This window comes from Stenella coeruleoalba (genome assembly GCF_951394435.1).
Source record: "Stenella coeruleoalba genome assembly, chromosome: 4".
Taxonomy (NCBI): domain Eukaryota; kingdom Metazoa; phylum Chordata; class Mammalia; order Artiodactyla; family Delphinidae; genus Stenella; species Stenella coeruleoalba.
In genome coordinates, this window is record NC_137149.1 from 40,992,639 (window position 1) to 41,016,590 (window position 23,952).

The 23,952-nt window shown below is 40.6% G+C and overlaps 1 protein-coding gene across 1 annotated transcript in view; it reads left to right on the plus strand.

Moving 5' to 3' along the window:
- Positions 1 to 23,952, plus strand: part of LOC307185477 (uncharacterized protein) — a gene marked incomplete at its 3' end in the record, with an annotated part of 156,211 nt that overhangs the window by 13,431 nt on the left and 118,828 nt on the right. Inside the window, exons 2-3 of the mRNA XM_079919804.1 lie at positions 127 to 248; positions 20,794 to 20,889. Coding sequence (XP_079775930.1) covers positions 127 to 248; positions 20,794 to 20,889 — 218 coding nt within the window. The remainder of the gene's footprint in view (positions 1 to 126; positions 249 to 20,793; positions 20,890 to 23,952) is intronic.

Genomic DNA, 23,952 nt, shown 5'->3' on the forward strand with positions numbered 1-23,952 from the left:
TTCTTCAGAAGAGTTCAAAGATACTGTCATGTGTATCTCTTGAGGTGGAACCATGATCCTGTCCCAAGGCTGGACTGTTGTCTCTTGACTGCTCTTCCTTTGTCTCTACATCCTCTCTGTTCCCAGATCAAAAACTGTTTGAACCTGTGCTTTGGAACTCAGGGAAGGTCAAGAAATGGGGGACACAGAAAGCCTTTCATGTTGAGGAGCCCCATGGGGTCCTGTTCGGTTTCATGCTCAAGAATGGGGTAAGTGTTCTTTTTTTTTTTTAAACATCTTTATTGGAGTATAATTGCTTTACAATGGTGTGTTAGTTTCTGCTTTATAACAAAGTGAATCAGCTATACATGCATACATCCTCATATCCCCTCCCTCTTGTGTCTCCCTCTGACCCTCCCTAGCCCACCCCTCTAGTTGGTCACAAAGCAACGAGCTGATCTCCCTGTGCTATGCGGCTGCTTCCCACTAGCTATCTATTTTACATTTGGTAGTGTATATAAATCCAGGCCACTCTCTCACTTCGTCCCAGCTTACCCTTACCCCTCCCCATGTCCTCAAGTCCATTCTCTATGGCTGTGTCTTTATTCCTGTTCTGCCCCTAGGTTCTTTTTTTTAGATTCCATATATATGTGTTAGCATATGGTATTGTTTTTTCTATTTCTGACTTACTTCACTCTGTATGACAGGCTCTAGGTCCATCCACCTCATTACAAATAATTCAATTTTGTTCCTTTTTATGGCTGAATAATATTCCATTGTATATATGTGTATATATATATATATGTATATGTGTATATATATATATATATGTATATATATATATATATATATACACCAAATCTCCTTTATCCATTCCTCTGTTGATGGACACTTAGGTTGCTTCCATGTCCTGGATATTGTAAATAGAGCTGCAATGAACATTGTGGTACATGATTTGTTTTGAATTATGGTTTTCTCAGGGTATATCCCCAATAGTGGAATTGCTGGGTCATATGGTAGTTCTATTTGTAGTTTTTTAAGGAACCTCCATACTGTTCTCCACAGTGGCTGTATCAATTTACATTCCCACCAACAGTGCAATAGGGTCCCCTTTTCTTCACATCCTCTCCAGCAATTAATGTTTGTAGATTTTTTGGTGATGGCCACTCTGACTGGTGTGAGTTGATACCTCATTGTAGTTTTAATTTGCATTTCTCTAATGATTAGTGATGTTGAGCATTCATTGGTGATCTGTATATCTTCTTGAGAGAAATGTCTATTTAAGTCTTCTGCCCATTTTTGATTGGGTTGTTTGTTTTTTTGATATTGAGTTGCATGAACTGCTTGTAAATTTTGGAGGTTAATCCTTTGTCAGTTGCTTCATTTGCAAATATTTTCTCCCATTCTGAGGGTTGCCTTTTTGTCTTGTTTATGGTTTCCTTTGTCGTCCAAAACTTTTAAGTTTCATTAGGTCCCATTTGTTTATTTTTGTTTTTATTTTCATTTCTCTGGGAGGTGGGTCTAAAAGAATCTTGCTGCGATGTATGTTATAGAGTGTTCTGCCTATGTTTTCCTCTAACAGTTTTATGGTGTCTGGCCTCACATTTAGGACTTTAATCCATTTTGAGTTTATTGTTGTGTATGGTGTTAAGGAGTGTTCTAATTTCATTCTTTCACTGTAGCTGTCCAGTTTTCCCAGCACCACTTATTGAAGAGGGTGTCTTTTCTCTATGGTATATTCTTGCCTCCTTTGTCATAGATTAGATGATCATATGTGTGCACATTTAACTGTGGGCTTTCTATCCTGTTCCACTGATCTATATTTTTGTTTTTGTGCCAGTACCATACTGTCTTGATTACTGTAGCTTTGTAGTATAGTCCGAAGTCAGGGAGCCTGATCCCTCCAGCTCCATTTTTCATTCTCATGATTCCTTTGGCTATTTGGGGTCTTTTGTGTTTCCATACAAATTGTGAAATTTTTTTTCTAATTCTGTGAAAAATGCCATTGATAGTTTGATAGGGATTTCAATGAATCTGTAGATTGCTTTGAGTAGTATAGTCATTTTCACATTGTTGATTCTTCCAACCCAAGAACATGGTATATCTCTCCATCTGTTTGTATCATCTTAATTTCTTTCATCACTGTCTTATAATTTTCTGCATACAAGTCTTTTGTCTCCTTAGGTAGGTTTATTCCTAGATATTTTATTCTTTTTGTTGCAATGGTAAATGGGAGTGTTTCCTTAATTTCTCTTTCAGATTTTTCATAATTAGTGTATAGGAAGGCAAGAGATTTCTGTGCCTTAATTTTGTATCCTGCTACTTTACCAAATTCATTGATTAGCTCTAGTAGTTTTCTGGTAGCATCTTTAGGATTCTCTATGTATAGTATAATGTCAACTGCAGTGACAGTTTTACCTCTTCTTTTCCAATTTGGATTCCTGTTATTTCTTTTTCTTCTCTGACTGCTGTGGTTTAAACTTCCAAAACAATGTTGAATAATCGCAGTGAGAGTGGGAAACCTTGTCTTCTTCCTGATCTTAGTGGAAATGGTTTCAGTGTTTCACCATTGTGGACGATGTTGGCTATGTGTTTGTCATATATGGCCTTTGTTATGTTGAGGTATGTTCCCTCTATGCCTACTTTCTGGAGAGTTTTTATCATAAATGTGTGTTGAATTTTGTCAAAAGATTTTCCTGCATCTATTGAGATGATCATATGGTGTTTATTCTTCATTTTTTTTAATATGGGGTATCACATTGATTGATTTGCATATATTGAAGAATCCTTGCATTCCTAGGATAAACCCAACTTGGTTATTGTGTATGATCCTTTTAATGTGCTGTTGGATTCTGTTTACTAGTATTTTGTTGAGGACTTCAGCATCTATATTCATCAGTGATATTGGCCTGTAGTTTTCTTTCTTTAAGAGGTATTAAGTTTTGATATCAGGTTGATGGTGGCCTCATAGAATGAGTATGGGAGTGTTCCTCTCTCTGCTCTATTTTGGAAGAATTTCAGAAGGATAGGTGTTAGCTCTTCTCTAAATGTTTGATAGAATTAGCCTCTGAAGTTATATGGCCCTGGGCTTTTGTTTGTTGGAAGATTTTATTTATTTATTTATTTATTTTTACATCTTTATTGGAGTATAATTGCTTTACAATGGTGTGCTAGTTTCTGCTTTATAACAAAGTGAATCAGTTATACATATACATATGCTCCCATATCTCTTCCCTCTTGCATCTCCCTCCCTCCCAACCTCCCTATCCCACCCCTCTAGCACACAAAGCACCGAGCTGATCTCCGTGTGCTATGCAGCTGCTTCCCACTAGCTATCTATTTTACGTTTGGTAGTGTATATATGTCCATGCCACTCTCTCACTTTGTCACAGCTTACCCTTTCCCCTCCCCATGTCCTCAAGTCCATTCTCTAGTAGGTCTGTGTCTTTATTCCTCTCTTACCCCTAGGTTCTTCATGACATTTTTTTTCTTAAATTCCATATATATGTGTTAGCATATGGTATTTGTCTTTCTCTTTCTGACTTACTTCACTCTGTATGACAGACTCTAGGTCCATCCACCTCATCACAAATAGCTCAATTTCATTTCTTTTTATGGCTGAGTAATATTCCATTGTATATATGTGCCACATCTTTATTAATTCATCTGATGCTGGATGTTTAGATTGTTTCCAACTCCTGGCTATTGTAAATAGAGCTGCAATGAACATTTTGGTACATGACTCTTTTTGAATTATGGCTTTCTCAGGGTATATGCCCAGTAGTGGAATTGCTGGGTCATATGGTAGTTCTATTTGTAGTTTTTTAAGGAACCTCAATACTGTTCTCCATAGTGACTGTACCAATTCACATTCCCACCAGCAGTGCAAGAGTGTTCCCTTTTCTCCACACCCTCTCCAGCATTTATTGTTTCTAGATTTTTTGATGATGGCCATTCTGACTGGTGTGAGATGATATCTCATTGTAGTTTTGATTTGCATTTCTCTAATGATTAATGATGTTGAGCATTCTTTCATGTGTTTGTTGGCAATCTGTATATCTTCTTTGGAGAAACGTCTATTTAGATCTTCTGCCCATTTTTGGATTGGTTGTTTCTTTTTTTGTTATTGAACTGCATGAACTGCTTGTAAATTTTGGAGATTAATCCTTTGTCAGTTGCTTCATTTGCAAATATTTTCTCCCATTCTGAGGGCTGTCTTTTGGTTTTGTTTATGGTTTCATTTGCTGTGCAAAAGCTTTGAAGTTTCTTTAGGTCCCATTTGTTTATTTTTATTTCCATTTCTCTGGGAGGTGGGTCATAAAGGATCTTCCTCTGATTTATGTCATAGAGTGTTCTGCCTATGTTTTCCTCTAAGAGTTTGATAGTTTCTGGCCTTACATTGAGGTCTTTAATCCATTTTGAGTTTATTTTTGTGTATGGTGTTAGGGAGTGTTCTAATTTCATTCTTTAACATGTAGCTGTCCAGTTTTCCCAGCACCACTATTGAAGAGGCTGTCTTTCCTCCATTGTATATTCTTGCCTTCTTTATCAAAGATAAGGTGACCATATGTGCATGGGTTTATCTCTGGGCTTTCTGTCCTGTTCCATTGATCTATATTTCTGTTTTTGTGCCAGTACCATACTGTGTTGATTACTGAAGATTTGTTGTATAGTCTGAAGTCAGGGAGCTTGATTCCTCCAGCTCCGATTTTCATTCTCAAGATTGCTTTGGCTATTTGGGGTCTTTTATATTTCCATACAAATTGTGAATTTTTTTGTTCTAGTTCTGTAAAAAATGTCACTGGTAGTTGATAGCGATTGCATTGAATCTGTAGATTGCTTTGGGTAGTTGAACCATTTTCACAATGTTGATTCTTCCACTCCAAGAATATGGTATATCTCTCCATCTGTTTATGTCATCTTTAATTTCTTTCATCAGTGTCTTATATCTTTCTGCATACGGGTCTTTTGTCTCCTTAGGTAGGTTTATTCCTAGATATTTTATTCTTTTTGTTGCAATGGTAAATGGGAGTGTTTTCTTGATTTCACTTTCAGATTTTTCATCATTAGTGTATAGGAATGCCAGAGATTTCTGTACATTAATTTTGTATCCTGCTACTTTACCAAATTCATGATTAACTCTAGTAGTTTTCTGGTAGCATCTTTAGGATTCTCTATGCACAGTATCATGTCATCTGCAAACAGTGACAGCTTTACTTCTTGTCTTCCAATTTGGATTCCTTTTATTTCTATGTCTTCTCTGATTGCTGTGGCTAAAACTTCCAAAACTATGTTGAATAACAGTGGTGAGAGTGGGCAACATTGTCCTGTTCCTGATCTTAGTGGAAATGCTTTCAGTTTTTCACCATTGAGGACTACGTTGGCTGTGGGTTTGTCATATATGGCCTCTATTATGTTAAGGAAAGTTCCCTCTATGCCTACTTTCTGCAGGGTTTTTATCATAAATGGGTGTTGAATTTTGTCAAAAGTTTTCTCTGCATCTATTGAGATGATCATATGGTTTTTCTCCTTCAATTTGTTAGTATGGTGTACCACGTTGATTGATTTTTGTATATTGAAGAATCCTTGCATTCCTGGAATAAAGCCCACTTGATCATGGTGTATGATCCTTTTAATGTGCTGTTGGATTCTGTTTGCTAGTATTTTGTTGAGGATTTTTGCATCTATGTTCATCATTGCTATTGGCCTGTAGTTTTCTTTCTTTGTGGCATCCTTGTCTGGTTTTGGTATCAGGGTGATGGTGGCCTTATAGAATGGGTTTGGGAGCATTCCTCCCTCTGCTATATTTTGGAAGAGTTTGAGAAAGGCAGGTGTTAGCTCTTCTCTAAATGTTTGATAGAATTCGCATGTGAAGCCATCTGGTCCTGGGTTTTTGTTTGTTGGAAGATTTTTAATCACAGTATCAATTTCAGTGCTTGTGATTGGTCTGTTCATATTTTCTATTTCTTCCTGATTCAGTCTTGGCAAGTTGTGCTTTTCTAAGAATTTGTCCATTTCTTCCAGGTTGTACATTTTATTGGCATAGAGTTGCTTGTAGTGATCACTCATGATCCTTTGTATTTCTCTAGTGTCTGTTTTTATTTCTCCTTTTTCATTTCTAATTCTACTGATTTGAGTCTTCTCCCTTTTTTTCTTGATAGGTCTTGCTAATGATTTATGAATTTTGTTTATCTTCTCAAAGAACCATCTTTCAGTTTTATTGCCCTTTGCTATTGTTTCCTTCATTTCTTTTTCATTTATTTCTGATCTGATCTTTATGATTTCTTTCCTTCTGCTAACTTTGAGGGTTATTTTCCCTTCTTTCTCTAATGGTTTAGGTGTAAGGTTAGATTGTTTATTTGAGCTGTTTCTTGTTTCTTGAGGTGGGATTGCATTGGTATAAACTTCCCTCTTAGAACTGCTTTTGCTGCATCCCATAGGTTTTGGGTTGTCATATTTTCATTATCATTTATTTCCAGGTATTTTTTGATTTCCTCTCTGATTTCTTCAGTCATCTCTTGCTTATTTAATAGTGTATTGTTTAGTCTCCATGTGTTTGTATTTTTTACAGATTTTTCCCTCTAATTGATATCAAGTCTCATAGCGTTGTGGTCAGAAAATATACTTGATAAGCTTTCAACTTTCTTAAATTTACCAAGACTTGATTTGTGACCCAAGATATGTTGTATCCTGGAGAATGTTCCATGAGCACTTAAGAAGAACGTGTATTCTATTGTTTTTGGATGGAATGTCCTATAAATATCAATTAAGTTCATCTTGTTTATTGTATCATTTAAAGGGTTTTTTTTTCCTTATTTATTTTGATTTTGGATGATGTGTCCATTTGTGAAAATGGGGTGTTAAAGTCCCCTACTATGAGTGTGTTACTGTCAGTTTCCCCTTTTATGCCTGTTAGCATTTTTCTTATGTATTGAGGTGCTTCTATTTGGGTGCATAAATATTTGCAATAGTTATATCTTCTTCTTGAATTGATCCCTTGATCATTATGTAGTTTCCTCTTTGTCTCTTGTAACAGTCTTTATTTTAAAGTCTATTTTGTCTGATATGAGAATTGTTACTCCAGCTTTCTTTTGATTTCCATTTGCATGGAATATCTTTTTCCATCCCCACACTTTCAGTCTGTTCATGCCCCTAGGTCTGAAGTGTGTCTCTTGTAGATGGCATATATATATGTAGGTCTTGCTTTTGTATCCATTCAGCCAGTGTGTGTCTTTTGGTTAGAATATTTAGATCATTTACACTTGAGGTAATTATTGATATGTGTGTTCCTATTACCAGTTTCTTAGTTGTTTTGTTTTTTTTACTGTAGTTCTTTTCCTTCTCCTGTGTTTCCCTCCTAGAGAAGTTCCTTTAGCATTTGTTGTAAAGCTGGTTTTTTGGTGCTGAATTCTCTTAGCTTTTGCTTGTCTGTAAAGGTTTTAATTTCTCCATCAAATCTGAATGATATCCTTGCTGGGTAGAGTAATCTTTGTTGTAGTTTTTTTCCCTTTCATCACTTTAAATATGTCTTGCCCCTCCCTTCTGGCTTGCAGAATTTCTGCTGAAAGATCAGCTGCTAACCTTATGGGGATTCCCTTGTATGTTATTTGTTGTTTTTCCCTGCTGCTTTTAATATTTTTTCTTTGTATTTAATTTTTGATAGTTTGATTAATATGTGTCTTGACATGTTTCTCCTTGGATTTATCCTGTATGGGATTTTCTACATTTCCTGGACTTGATTGACTATTTCCTTTCCCATATTAGGAAAACTTTGAACTATAGTTTCTTCAAATATTTTCTCAGTCCCTTTCTTTTTCTCTTCTTTTACTGGGATGCCTATAATTTGAATGTTGGTGCATTTAATGTTATCCCAGAGGTCTCTGAGACTGTCCTCACTTCTTGCCATTCTTTTTTCTTTAGTCTGCTCTGTGCTAGTTATTTCCACTCTTTTATCTTCCAGGTCACTTATCTGTTCTTCTGCCTCAGTTATTCTGCTATTGATTCTTTGTAGAGAATTTTAAATTTCATTTATTGTGTTGTTCATTATTTTCTTTTGCTCTTTAGTTCTTCTAGGTCCTTGTTAAAAGTTTCTTGTAGTTTCTGCATTGTATTTCCAAGCTTTTGGATCATCTTTACTATCATTACTCTGAATTATTTTTCAGGTAGACTGCTTATTTCCTCTTCATTTGTTAGGTTTTGTTGGTTTTTACCTTGCTCTCTCATCTGCTGTGTGTTTCTCTGTCTTGTCATTTTGCTTAACTTACTGTGTTTGAGGTCTCCTTTTCATAGGCTGCAGGTTCACAGTTCCCACTGTTTTTGGTGTCTGCCCCCAGTGGCTAAGGTCGCTTCAGTGGGTTGTGTAGGCTTCTTGGTGGAGGGAACTGGTTCCTGTGTTCTGGTGGATGAGGCTGGATCTTGTCTTTCTGGTGGCAGGACCACATCTGATGGTGTGTTTGGAGTGTCTGTGGCCTTATTATGATTTTAGGCAGCTTCTCTGCTAATGGGTGGGGTTGTGTTCCGGTTTTGCTTTTTGTTTGGCATAGAGTGTCCAGCACTGGTCATTGAGTGGAGCTGGGTCTTAGCATTGAGATGGATATCTCTGCGAGATCATTTGCTGTTTGTTATTACATGCAGCTGGATGGTCTCTGGTGGACCAATGTCCTGAACTTGGCTCCTCCATCTCAGAGGCACAGTCCTGACACCCGGTCAGAGCACCAAGACCCTGTCAGCCCCACGGCTCAGAAGAAAAGGGGGGGAAAAAAAAAGAAAGGAAGAAAGAAAAAATAAAATAAAGTTATTAAAATAAAAAATAAAACATAATTATTAAATTGAAAAAATTAAAAAGTATAAAAAAAGCAAAAGAAAGAAAGAAGAGAGCTACCAAACCAAAAAACAAATCTACCAATGATAGCAAGCATTAAAAACTATACTAAAAAAATAAACAAAACAAAAAACAAACAAAAAGACCAGTCAGAACCCTAGGTCAAATGGTAAAAGCAAATGTATACAGACAAAATCACAAAAGGAAACATACATATACACACAAAGAGAGGAAAAGGAAAATAAATATATATCTATATATAAAAAAAAGAAAGGAGGAAGAGAACTAACATATCAATTAACAAATCTACCCGTGATAATAAACTGTAAATACTAAACTAAGATAAACATAAAGCCAGCAACAAATTAGATGCAGAAAGCAATCTCCAAATCTACAGTTGCTCTCAAAGTCCACCGCCTCGATTTTGGGATGATTCGTTGTCTATCAGGTGTTCCACAGATGCAGGGTACATCAAGTTGATTGTGGAGATGTTACTGCTGGGAGTAATTTCCCTTTCTCTTCTTTGTTCGCACAGCTCCTGGGGTTCAGCTTTGGATTTGTCCCTGCCTCTGCATTTACGTCACCTGAGGGCATCTGTTCTTCACTCAGACAGGATGGGGTTAAAGTAGCAGCTGATTAGGGTGCTCTGGCTCACTCAGGCTGGGGGAGGGAGGGGTACGGAATGCGGGGTGACCCCATGGGGCCAGAGGCTGGCATGATGTTGCAACAGCCTGAGGTGCGCCGAACTTTTCCCTGGATCACGGGACCCTGGCGGTGGCAGGCTGCACAGGCTCCCAGGAGGGGAGGTGTGGATAGTGACTTGTGCTTGCACACAGGCCTCTTGGTGGCTGTAGCAGCAGCCTTAGTGTTTCATGCCTGTCTCTGGGGTCCACGGTGATAGCCGTGGCTCGTACCCATCTCTGGAGCTCATTTAGGCAGTGCTCTGAATCTGCTCTCCTTGCGCACCCTGAAACAATGGTTTCTTGCCTCTTAGGCAGGTCCAGAGTTTTTCCTGGACTCCTTCCCGGCTGGCTGTGGGGCACTAGCCGCCTTCAGGCTGTGTTCACGCAGCCAACCCCAGTCCTCTCCCTGCGATCTGACCTCTGAAGCCCAAGCCTCAGCTCCTAGCCCCCACCTGCCCCAGCGGGTGAGCATACAAGCTTTCCAGGGTGGTGAGTGCTGGTTGGCACTGATCCTCTGTGTGGGAATCTCTTCACTTTGCCCCCTGCACCCCTGTTGCTGCGCTCTCCTCTGTGGCTCCAAAGCTTCCCCCTGCCACCCTCTGTCTCTGCCAGTGAAGGAGCTTCCTAGTGTGTGGAAACTTTTCCTCCTTCACAGCTCCCTCCCAGAGGTTCAAGTCCCATCCCTATTCTTTTATCTCTGCTTTTTCTATTTTGTTTTGCCCTACCCAGGTACGTGAGCAGTTTCTTGCCTTTTGGGAAGTCTGAGGTCTTCTGCCAGCATTCAGTAGGTGTTCTGTAGGAATTGTTCCACATGTAGATGTAGTTCTGACGTATCTGTGTGGAGGAACGTGATCTCCATATCTTATTCCTCTGCCATGGGTAAGTGTTCTTTTAAAAGAGACCCCACAGAGCTTCCTTGCCCCTTCCCCTTCCATGTGAGGACATAACCAGATGTTAGCAGTCTGCAACCTGGAAGACGCTGAATGTGCTAGCACCTTGATACTGGACTTAGTCACCAGAACCGTAAGAAATGAATTTCTCTTATTTTAAACCATCCAGTGTCTGGTATTTTGTTAAAGCACCTGACAGACTAAGACATATACTTTCCCAATACACAAAATTCACTGATACTCTCTCAGGGCAGCATTGGCAAGAAGTGAGATGTGATCAGGTTTTCTTTGCCTTGGATTCTGAAGTGACCTGGATTGGCATTCTTTGAGGACACAGAGGTGCTGTCTAGTCATGACAAAAATTACATCTGCCATAAGAGAGGATTTTGAGAGGGAAGTAAGGATATAGATAGAGTGAATAAAGAACTTTACATGTTTTCAATATACAAGTGTTGGGATCTTTTCAAAATACCTCCCCCACAAAATATCACACGTCATTTCTGGATGCGTCTTTCTCTTCTGGCTATGTGGAGAATACATCATGGGGAGTATTGTGGTTAAATTATGCCTCCCCAAACACCTAATATCTGTGAATGTGATCTTATTTGGAAATAAGGTCTTTGTAGATGTAATTAAGATGAGGTCATATTGGAGTAGGGTGGGCTGTACATAACCCAATGACTGGTGTCCTTATAAGAAGAGAGAAATTTGGATACAGACATTCAGAGAGGAGAATACAATATGAAGACAGAGACACAGACACAGCTGGAAGACAACCATGTGAAGATGGGGCCAGAGATCAGAGTAATGCAACCTGAAGCCCAGAAACACCAAGGTTTGCCAGCAACACCAGAAGGTGGAAGAAGCAAGAAGGTTTCTTCCCCAGAGACTTCAGAGAAGCATGTCCCTCCAACACCTTGATTTCAAGATGTCTAGCCTCCAGAATGGAGATAATAAATTTCTGTTTTTTAAAGTCTCCCAGTTTGTGGTACAGTTTAATGGCAGCCCCAGGAAGCTAACACAGAAAGGCTGTGTCCATTTCACTATGTTTATCCCCCAAAGCCTTGCACAGTGGCTGACTCATGGTCCTCTAGAGATGTTGACTAAACAGTTAAGGGACATTCCTTAGGGGCAGGGATTTATCTTTCTCACTCCCAGATCCCTCTTTCAAAGCACAGTGGAGCACTTGGTTCAGTGAGCTGGTTCAATCATGAGTTCTCCTTGACTACTGATTGAGGTGAGCTGGGAATTAGGAGTGATGGGTCCCCCAATACCTAGGGATGCCAAACAATTAGCCTCCTCCCTCCGGGTGCCCATAGGTATGAAACCAGCCCTTCTAGGATACCTGGGAGAGTGTGGGGGGTGTAATAATCATGTCTTTTCATTCTATATTTTTTCCAACTTCGTTGAGAAGTAATTAACAAATGCAATTTTATATATTTGTTCTATATGTTTGATGTTTTGACATCCTGTGGCTCTGCCGACTCTTGAGGGACTGCCCCTCCCAGAGATAGCTAATTCCTGGAGATAACTAGCCTGTGAGTGAGTCTTTCCTATGCAAACCAGCCAATCCACAGGCTAGACCACCAACCATCCCCTTTATCTGGATCTCACACTCCAGGCCACTTTCCCTGTCCTAATCACCCCAGATCAGGTACCAGATTCCTACAGAGAGCTCCCATGCCCCAGAACCCACTGGAATTATTCAAACTAGCCAGTCCTAAACCTACTCACTCTGCCTCACTTGTTCTTTCCTGTGGAAAGCACAATAGAGGCACTTGCCACAGTCCCTCTCTCCCCTCTGCCTCCTGATTCGCTGTGGTGCTTCCCTGCATGGTTCTCTGTGGGTGCATGAGAATGGTGAGTAAACTTCCTCCCTCATGACAGTTATTTCTGTGTTGGTGTGTTTTGCCATATCTGGAAAAAAAAAATCCTGGGCACCCATTAGAAAAGAGGGGTTGGGGAATGCCTGGAATTCAGAAAGGATGGGGTCTGAGGGGAGAGCAGATTTGGTGAGAGGGGAGGCTGCAGGGATGATCAGGGATCAGATCCCTGATATGACAGGGATGAGAGAAGATAGTCAGAGACCACTGGGCCACTGGGAAGCTCTATAGACAGAACCTGGCACGATGAACCAGACACCTAGGCTGTGAGTCAGCCCTGTATAGAGCCATGACTGCTGTGGACATCTGTGTTTCTCCACAGGAGGCACATAGGGCCCTTGTGCACATCTTTTCTGACAGCAATAAGGGGTGGGCGGGTTGTGGCTGAGAATCCAGGGTCCCTCTCCACAGGCAGGTTTTTAGGGCAATAACTCAGAGAGAAAGGAGGCTGGCAGTACGACTTTGGAGAGGAAACCAGGCCAAGTCCTTGGAGAGTAACAGGAAGCCAGTTAGGGCCCCCTAAGCAGTTCTGTCAGCCTTATCTGTCAAAAGAAGGCATCTCTGTGCTGCTAGAGTGGCAACCTGCCCTCCTAAGAGCTCTAAGCACCACCTCCGCCCCCGCCCCAAGAAAGGACTGGCCTGACACCTTCAGTCAATTCCCCTATTCCCCTTTACCTCTTCTCTTCCTTAGGGAGGAAAATCATCTGTTTTGCAGTCTCTCCCCATCCAGCTGCAGCATCCATTGATTTCTGTAGTTGTTTATGCAAGTTGATATAGGCACTGAAGGAGAATGACCCGCAAGTCAGAAGTCCCGAACTTGAGGGAGGAGTTCAGACTCCTGAGAGTGACAACTTTGGTTGTTGCTTTTTAAAGGGCCAGGTCCTATAGGATACAGTGCACAGGTACAGTTTGAGGGATGCATAGTTATTTTGATTTAATTCTTGTATGCCTTTTGTATCATCCCCCAAACAAAGTCTCTTCCTGATTATTTATTCATCAGACTACATGGTGGCACAATGTTCCATCATATATCGTAGCTTATTTACAGGCTATTAAGAGAGGAAATGTACATACATAACAGCAACTAAAGGTCAAATCATAGCATCTCAGGTTTGGAATAACCATTATATAGGTCTTTGTGAGTTATAAAACACTTTCTCCTTTATTATCTAGTTCAATTTTTATACGGAATCAGAATTTTATATATTAGGAATTTGAGCCTCAGTGAGAACATCATTCAGCAAATATCTACTGAGCAACCCCTTTGGGCCCAGTACTACTCTAGCTGCCGGGGATCCAGTGTGACTGAAAGAGATGAGCTCCCAGCCTTCGCTGGCACTTATACACAGCTGAAAATGGACTTGAATCCAAATCTGCAACAGGATGGGTTTCCAAGGCTGTGTGCAGTAGACCTCTGCAACTTGCTAGCTGTGTGATTCTGAGAAAATTACTGAACTTCCTTGAGGCTCCATGTATTCATTTGTAAAATAAAGATAATTGTACCTGCGTCAGAGGTTGCTGAGAAGTTTAGAGATTATGGAGGTTAAATGCCTGGCCCATCGTAAAGGCTCCATACAGGACAGTTGTCATGAATGTGCACCAACAGCTATGGAGGTCTGGAACTGGCAGCATTCACTCATTTCCCGCTTGGGGATGGGAGTAGAGAAAGCTTCTTAGAAGGGATTGCCTTGGTCTGAGCATTGAAAGACAAGTTCTTTTTCTTGAAAAGCTATCTTTCCCATCAGCTGGAAGGTACTTGATTGATTTTAGTCTGACAAATATTATATAATGAGCTTACTTCCTCACTAGAATTTTTTCTAAAACTTGTGAGTTTAAGTCTCAGCTCAGGGGCTGACCATAGGCTAGTCCACTGCCCATTTTGAGTTTCCATTTTCTCCTCTGTAACACAAATATTGGCAGCAATCCTGGGTTCTTGGACTTTTCCTGTAGACCAGAGGTGGTCCTGGAAGATGCTTTAGGTATTTTCAATACTCCAGGAAGCCTGCTGGATATCTTATAGGTAGATGAAATAGAAGTGCACAACCTAGGAAAAATGATACTTTTCTTACCATGTCATTCCTTGCTTTAAAATCCTCCAAGGCTCTCCATTCCTTGGAGTGAAGGCATTGTCTTTCCAATGTCCAATGCAGCTCTCCACCATGTCTTCTTCAGCTATCTCTGCATCATCTACAACTCTTTCCTTGGATTCTGCCCAGCTGTACCAGGGACGGCTGTGCCCCTGACACTAAGCATGTTTTGATGTTCCTGGCTTTGCTTAGAATACTCACCCCCCTGATATACATATGGCTCACTCTTACTTCCTTTAACCAGCACTTTCTCCATGAATTCTGGGCTGACCAGTCTATTTTAAGTTACCCCCTAACCATCCCCACCAATGTTCGTCATGTCACCCCATACATATTCATGGATATTGCACTGACCTTGCTTTCCTTTTTCTAATAGCACTTATGACCTTATAGTACACAATATAATTTACTTATTATTTTCTTGTAAATTTGTCTTGACTTTACTTTTCCACTAGAATTTGTGCTAATCAAGGACCTGGAATTTTTAAAAACATTTTGTTCACTGTCTTATTCCAAATATCCCAAACAATACCTGGCACATAGTAGGCACTCACTCTATTCATGATCTTTGAATGAATTTTGGCTGGGATTCTATTGATCAATTTCAAGTCGATCACTTGAAAAAAACACTTTTTGGAAAATTTAAATACAAAATGGGAGAAACAAACTAATTATTACTTTATATATATAGTTTGCTTAATAGACAACAACATTTCAAAAGAACATAGGTGAATATTAGTGAAATCATAGACTCTTGGTGGTGAATTTTGTAAATGGATGCTGAAATGGTGAAAAAACACCATTTGAGATCTAAAATGTCATAGAAGTGTGTGGAAGTGTGTTGTGAGAAGTGTCCAGGGGCGTCAGAAGTGATGCTTTCTGGGGGAGCTCATCATATTGAGATCCTATCATATTGAAGTCCCAACACTGAATTCAGTGTCATTGGAGTTTGCTAAGTAAATCTGTGGTTTTGTTTCAAGTCAAGCATAAGATTAAAATATTGTCTTAACATTTTTTTAAAAACAGAACTAAGTAGTTAAGGGGAAATATTTTTATTATGTAATTAGGTAAGAGAAGCCAGGAAGGCACAGTATTTATGCCCTGATTATCTCTCCCCACCAACTTGCTGCTTATCTCCATGGGAAAACTAGAGGCAATGATTAGAGAATTAAACCTCCCTTACTCACTCATGCAGTGCATACACTAACTTTCCATTTGGTATTTATTTTCCAGATGAAGGAATTTAATTTATTTTTCTTTCTTTCCCTGGGACCCCAATTACCTGACTTAGAGCAGCCTCCAGATTTGGCTGAAAGAAGCCTCCTTTTTCATTCTCCTATGGGTTTCGCTCACCTTTGGACAGGTAAAGAAATGTACCAGAACCTTTAATAAAATTTAATCCTCATCCACCTTGGACAACAATGGATGTGAAAGCTCCCCATAGTAGGGGAGGGTTCTTTCTCATCCCAGAGACACACTCATCCCTTTGGCCTCTTATTATTGTTGCTGCCAGCAAAGCTATTTTCAGAGACTTACTTTCACATGCATCCAAGGTAGACCTAAATCCATTCCTTCATTTTCCATGGTACAACAGAATCAGTCAAGAATGACCAGCAGGGCTCTGAGGTCACAGAGGAGACTTAACCCCAGAGAGCAGTGCACCACCTGATATTTTGGTTTATAGGATACTTGCTATCTAACAGCAGCCTTGGGCTCTTCACAGGCTGTCTCCCAGCTTTGCCCCCATTCACACACTTTTCTGAGGCTATTGCCAACTTCTCCCACCTTCCTTCACGTATGTTTAGATACGTAAAAATCTTAGCTAAAGAGAGTGGGTTCAGAAGAAGATGAGCATCCATTTTCTTGCCCATCTACACCTTACAAGGCTTGATTTTCTGTACCAGAAACTGTCTCTTCCTTGATGTCTAAAACTGGGAAATATTGGACACTTTAGTAGTGATAATGTATTTATTTCCACAGGTATATGAACTTATTATCTACCCCCAAAGAGCAAGCTCTCCTAAACATAGTATAACAAGCCCTATCTTCATACACAGGATACTTTTCTGTGCCTCAATTTATCATAAGAAAAATTTAAAATACTTTGAAAAGTGCCAAGCATATAGTTCATGCTATTTAAATTTTACCTGTTACTATAGCTTTAAGATCAAGTAACCCAAATGTAAGCCAGAGCTTTATATGACCCAGTCTTTGTGGGGAGTTGCTTTCAAAGTAGCACAGACTGCTAACTTAAAAATAACTTAAGATCATTCAGTTCTTTAATTCTGATCTTTAGAAGTGTCCAGAGAATGGAAATAGGTTACCATTAAAAGGATGGAGCCTGTGGTTGTCAAACACATTCTGGGACTGCCCACTGGGTATTGTGTATTCAGACAGCAAGTCCCAGAGCCAAGCTGAAGATGTGTGGTGCTGGTAGAGAAAATAGAAGGCAAGTACAGAGACAGAGTAAACCATACCTCTTGGAGTAAAGCAAAAACATAGTAATAACCAACATTTATTCAATGCTTACTAAGTGCTAGATACTTATGCTAAGATCTTTACATGCACTATCTCATTTAATATTCACAGCATCACAAAGAGGTAGGTATATTGATAATATACTAGTAATGTGCTAGTTTTACAAATAAGAATGCTGAAGTTCAGAGAAGTTAACTTACTAAACTGAGGTCACACAGCTTCCAAGTGACAGGGCTGGAAACTCACTCTGAAAATATGTGTGTCGATTCAAGAATTCAATCACCCAATTAAGAGTCAGGTCATTATAACATCAACCAGATGCCAAACTCAAAGGGCTGAAGCCGACATGGGGTCAGAAATGGCAAGTACTCGTTCATATGGATCAAGGTGCAGAAAGATTCTTGAAAATGTCGAGTAAACTGTGTGTTTGCTTCTTTCATACTCATTTTGACATGCTCTTCTGATATTACTGTTGATCCTTAAAGCAGCAATACTCTATGCAATGGCTGGGAAAATATCTTGTAAGTCACAGTATTTGTCTTGTTTGTTTCATTCATTTGTTCTACAAACATTTATCCATATACCATCTATTGTTTATTATGACTACAGATTTCAGCATGTTCCCTGTCACCAAGAATCTTGCAGTCCACTGTAGGAGACCAACATTTACAAAATGTAGTTGTTCATGAGAAGGGAAATTTGGTCTGCCTGAGTGTGTGAAGGAAAGCTTCTTGGAGGAAGTGATTCTTGAGATGATTCTTGAAAAAGAAGCAGGAATTTTTCAAGTGCGTAAGGGGGAGAGCAGAAAGTATTCCAGGTACAGAAAACCGCACTTCCAATATTCTTTCCCCAAACCCACATTGTTATATCCCATCATCTCAAAATGCTTGGTTATTTACTAAATATGCTTCTTGCCAGAGGCAATGATGATTTGCAAAGGACAGGATTGATTGATTGGGTCTCAGATTCTCAGCAATCAGGAAGAGTGTGGCATCAATAATATTTCCCTAGACTTCCAAAACACATGCTAACAATGTGCTCCCCCTTCCTGGCTCGCACTCCTGCACAGAGGTAGTCTGACTCTCATATTTCCCTGCCTTGATTTTGCCTTGGGAATCTAGGATTCAGTAGTTGCTTTTGCTTCTCAGACACAATCTTCCTTGGAGCTGCTGCTCCTCTCCATTCCAGCTGATGCCCTTGTCAACTTTGGCAGCTGTCCAAGCTTCATTCTCCCTGCATGGAAAGGTCGAGCATTGCTCGGCAAATTATGCACCATCCCCATGATGTTTGGGGAGCTTGTGGACCCATTTTGCTGTGCGGAGGTCAACTATTTAGTGAAGGCAGTGTAAATGATTCACAGGTGATGGTGTGATGGTGTTCCTGGCTTTGGAACAGCCTGTCTTGGGAAGTGTGATTGACTCTGGCATATGGTGGACCCAACTTCCAGGCAGAGCTGGGCACATTTCACCTGTTCCTTCAGTCCTGTGGGTTCCATGTCCTGGTTCATCTTAAGATAGCATCCCACATTCATAGTCATTATAGTTGAAAATCTATCACCTCATTTGGTACTCAGCTTATTTCTGCATGGGGTGGGGGTTGAAATAATGTGGTCTAGTGAAATAAGCTGGATCTGGACAGATTTGGGTGTGAATTTTGCTTTTTAAACTTTCCTGGACATCAGTTTTCTTTTATAAATTAGGGGTAATAAAAAGAACTTTGAATAGTTAATATCTCTATTTGAATATTTAATGGAAGTTACCTGGCCAAGACAGACTCCTTGATGTCCTACTCCACCCCACCCACTGGAGTGGTGTTCCCCATCGTGGGAAATGAGAACCCCTTTTCTCAGCTACTCAGGACTAAGTCCTAGAAGTCATATATGATTCCCATCTCTCCTGCAGTTCCATTGTTACTCTATTTACTAGCCCTTTCTATTCAACCTCCAAAATGCATCCCCTATTGGATCATCCTCACCAGCAACTCTATTATTCCCCAGCTGAAGCCTCCATCAGTTCAGTTGAGTTATTGAAAAGCCTCCTCATTCTTTTCCCTGCTGCTGCCTTCACCCCTCCAGCTCTATATCATCCCCACCCAGCAGTCAGGAAGGTCTTTTAAAACTAAAAGGAAATCCTGCCGTTTGTGACAACATGGATGAATCTGGAGGACATTATGCTATGCGAAATAAGCCAGTCACAGAAGGAAAAACACTGCATGATTTCATTTACATGAGGTATTTAAAATAAGAAATTCATAGAAGTGAAGAATAGAAAGGTGGCTGCCAGGATCTGGGGAAGGGGAGAAGTGGGGAGTTGCTAATTAACAGGTGTAAAGTTTCAGTTGTGAAAGATGAATCAGTGCTACAGATCTGCTGTACATTGTGCGTTTTAGGTAACAACACTGTATCGTGCACTTAAAAATCTATTAAAAGGGCAGATCTTATGTTAAATGTTCTTACCACAATTTAAAAAACTAAATAAAAATAAATAAATTGGATCTTGCCACTCCCCTGATAATAACCCTCTAATGGCTGCCCCTTACTCTTAAAATAAAGTCCATTGCCTTTCTTTCACCTACGGACTCTACGTGACTTGACTTGGGTCTACCTTTTCCTCCTTGATACTGACCACACTGGCCTTGGAATTTCAGGACACTCCAAACATGTTCCCACCTGAGGGCTTTTGCTTTTGCTCTTGCTGCCTCCTCTGCCTGGACTTGGCCTCCTCTGGCTTGGTTGGCTCCATGTCAACATCAAGATATCTGGAAAAGCAGCCTCTCCTGTCACCATAGCTGGTTTATTTTCTTCATGTTGCTCATCCCTACCTTCAGTGATGATGCTCAGCTCCCCACTGGTTTACTAGCTGTCCCCTCCACTAGGAAGGGAGCTCTTTGAAGACCAAATCTTTTAGTCTTACTTACCATGGTAGCCTAAGGGAAGACTGTCAGATAAAATATAGGACAAGTTGAATTTAAGTTTGAATTTCAGTTAAACAACAAATACACTGTTAGTATAAAACAATTGCAAAGGGCAGGCTTATACTGAAAAAGTTATTTGTTGTCTTTTTATTTGCTAAATATGGTAGCCCTAGTCCCAGGGCTTGTCCCAGGGCTGGCACCTCTGTTGATACTTAATAAGTTTTTGTTGAAAGAAAGAAGGAATGAAAGAAAGGAAGAAAGAGAGAAATAAAGAAATGAAAAATGGTCATAAAACAAAACCTGCAGACTGAATTCCTTGTATCTTTGCTGTCATATTCTTAGCATCTTGTAATGCTTGACCTATGACAGGTGCTGAGTAAAAGTGTGCTAAGTGAATAAGGAAGAGAGGGGTATCCAGTGTGTTTTTTCCCTCCATATCACATTGTTAGTCTCAATTTGCAGCTGGAGAAACAGGGTTAGACAGCAAGAGCCTTTTCCAAAGTCAAGCAGCTAGGGATAACTTTACTTGAATACAGCAGAAAGCGGATCCTGGAAGGTGGCTTAAGTTTTTTTTTTTTCTTTTAATTAAATAATTTTTATTTATTTATTTTTTGGCTGCATTGGGTCTTCGTTGCTGCACATGGGCTTTCTCTAGCTGCGGTGAGCGGGGGCTACTCTTTGTCGTGGTGTGCAGGCTTCTCATTGTGGCGGCTTCTCTTTGTTGTGGACCACAGGCTCTAGGTGCATGGGCTTCAGTAGTTGTGGCTTGCGGGCTCTAGAGCACAGGCTCAGTAGTTGTGGCACATGAGTTCAGTTGCTCCATGGCATGTGCGATCTTCCTGGACCAGGGCTTAAACCCATGTCCCCTGCACTGACAGGTGGATTCTTAACCACTGCGCCACCAGGGAAGTCCCAGGCTGGCTTAAGTTAATGGAGGTTTATTTGCTACTTCTATAAAAGAAGTTGGTGTTGAGGTAATCTAGGTCTGGACTGATGGCCTTGAGACCAGGCTTCAATCTTTCTCCTCCATAATCCTCTACAGCCCACTTCTACCTTCAGGTTTATTGCATGGTCCCAAGATGGTTGCAGGAAAAGCCCTTGGATGGAAGGCCAATCACCACATTCACATTCCAGGAAAGCAGCAAGCATCAGCAGGTAAGGACAAAAGATCACTCCTCCCAACCCACCCCTTTAAGAAACCTTCCTCAGAGTCCCTTATGACACAATCTTTTGCATCTCATTGGTCAGAACTTTGTCTCATGACCACTGTCAACTGTAAAGGAGCTGGAAATGTTTTGATTCCAGATGGTAATATGTGCTTTGCTAAAAATGGAGTTTTGTTCTTTAGAGAAGAAGGGAATGATGTTGTAGAGCAAAGAACAACTTCTGCTACAGCTGGAGAGTAGCAGAAAGACTCCCGGTGTATCCTCAGTCTGCTGTACCATATGCTGCTCACCACCCTGTGATAGCCTTCTAAGTGTGGAGAGTGAGGTAGACCTTAGCCTCCTGGCCACATGTTTTGGAGACTTCCCATATCCTTTTGCTACTGGATCTTCTGTGGCATGGGCCAGTGCTTGAGGGGAGTGGGTCAGAGCCTGGGATGTGTACTTTTGTGTTAATCTGAGACTGTTTCTGTATTGAAGAGTTTGCAGCATATACAGTCTAGAGGGCATTGCAGAGCAGTTTATGCTTCTTTCGTTTAGAACTAAAATACAGAGACGAAAGTAGGGATAGGATGGTGCTAGGGAGTTAGAGCAAAGCAGAGGAATGAGAGGTACCAAGTGTCTGATACATTGTCCCAGTTTCCCAATAGATCTCAACAGGTTGAAGCAGCAGTCTGAGGATAATAAGACAGAAATGAACAATAATCAAATAGCCTACATTTGAATCCCAAAGAAAACCAACAAGATAGACTGATGTGACTTAATACCAGCAGAATCATTGAGGTGTTTCATTGGCAGCAACTTGAGTCATGATGGAGTTGGGAGATATTTTGTTCTTCACCGTGGTCAGTAGGAGCACAAAATTGGTGAGGGAGGTGAGGGTCATGCTCTGTTATGCACAGATTAGACCGCACCTGTAACCTTGATTTCGGTTCTGGGCTCTGTACTTCAAGGGAAAAAGATAGACCAGTCTTAAAAGAAGAGCAACCAGGGTATGATTGAAGAGCCCCTCTGCCTGTCTGTTTAACATTTTTATCAATCACTTGGGTCATGCCTGCTTGTCAAATTTGTGGATTACTCTAGTCTGACAGAGTCAGCAGATACTGTGACTGACAGAATCAGTCAAGAAGAACAATGGACAAAAGTCATCCTATGAAACTGAAAATAGATTAAGGTAAGGTCCTGAATTTTGGTCAAGCAATCAACTAGTCAAGAAGGGGATGAGGGAAAGAGGGTCTGCTGAGGTACTATTGTGTCTTAGTGTGTCCAGGGGCAAATGAGTGGTGGCTGCCAAGGGACCTCTGGCCAGTATTGATGTTCGTGACTTTTCCTCAGCTTTGGGGATTCACATACTCCAAGTATTCCAGAGCCTACTGGACTTGGGGATGTGGACCCATGCTAACAATGCTTACAGAAGACTGAGGAATAATAATAACTGATGCCAAATACATTGATTTTCAACATGAAATATTTTTGTTAGGTACTCTATATCTGATATATATATATATAATTTTTCCCCCTTTGCAGGAAAACAATTAAGGAGACAAATAATACTCCTAAGGCTTTTTGAGGGAGATGGAATTGAGAAGAGGAATGTGAGTAGTGTGATTTGAATGCTTGCTGACATCGTGTTAAAAGAGCCTGATGAATGCTTCTTTCTAATGTGGATGTTTCCACGCTGGAAACATCGAGAGCCTTTAGATATGTCAGGTTGCAGGCAACTTTTATAGGCCTTGGAAATCATTTTGTCCTTTAAGATAACTTGACAGAGTTCTGTTTTGTCCTTCTATTGTTGATATATAGGTCTTAGGAAACAACCATATTTCTTTTTTTCTCTAGACCTTGAGGTGCATCAGCTTGCCCTTTCTTTTGCTCTGAGGTCCCAGGGTGACCTAGGAAGAAGGACTGACCTTGAAGGTTTAAGCTCATTAAGCCTTCATTGCTGTCTACCCCTGGGCATTTCTCTGGAGAAAAAAAAAAATTCCCTGCCCTCCAAATCTGCTATCCTTTAGGGGCAGACTCCCAGATACACTCAATCATTGCCCTGCACTATTCCAGCCTCCTGGGCACAAATGCAAACAATCCCAAGGCATTGATTTTGACTCTTCCCCATGCTCTTAGTTCCCCGTGCGTGGCCATATGCATTCATTTACCTGTCCAAAGGTATTCCTCCTCCCATCTTCTGTTTATTGATATTCTTGTCATGGCTCCCTTAGGACATCCCAGTGAGAAGCAGATGGCACACTCACATTAGGGTAATCTGGGAGGAATTTAATAAAGGACTATTTACAAAGCTGAGGCAGGGTTTAGGGAAACCACAAAGAATAGCCCAGTACTACAGGGCTATGAAATCTATTGGCCATCATATGTGCGAAGTAGTGGAGAGAGGAAAGAGAATCAGGAGACAGAGAGGCCTGTGTGAAATGGACCTTTCAACAAGATCCTTGACCTTGGGCAAAACTAGCCCACGGCAACCCCACAGCAATGGTAAAAAATGCCACACTCTTAACTGCTTCTCTCTCTTCCTTCTCATGTTGGTGTGCAACACTGGCCAAACTCTGTTGCAAGTCAGTGGGCAAAGGAGCTCAATGGTGTACTCTGAGGAATTCAGCTTCCCAGGGTATAGCAGAGTGGATAAAAGTGGAGAGTGGATTTAGAGGGGCAAATGAAATAATCCAACAAATCACTGAAAGCCAGACTTTATTATGAACATCCTTATTTTCTTGGTATCCCATCCTGCACATAGTAGTTTTGCTATAGTTTATTTGACTATGACGTTCTCTAGGGTGAGAGTCTGATCTTTGACTCCTATATTCCAGGGCTCAACCAGTGCCCAAAAGATGCTCCATAAGTGTTTGTGGGATGACTAGTGAGTGAATCAATGAATGAATGAATGAGATCAGTGAGCTCAGTGGGGACTTGCACTTATTTTTAGCTCACTGCTGCAGTCTCTGGAGGCAACCTCTCCCCTGTCTCACTTACAGGCCCCTAGGACCAGTTTCTGCTGTTGAATTTCTGTATCACCCTCCTGTACCTGGGGCTGCCTCTCTAGTAT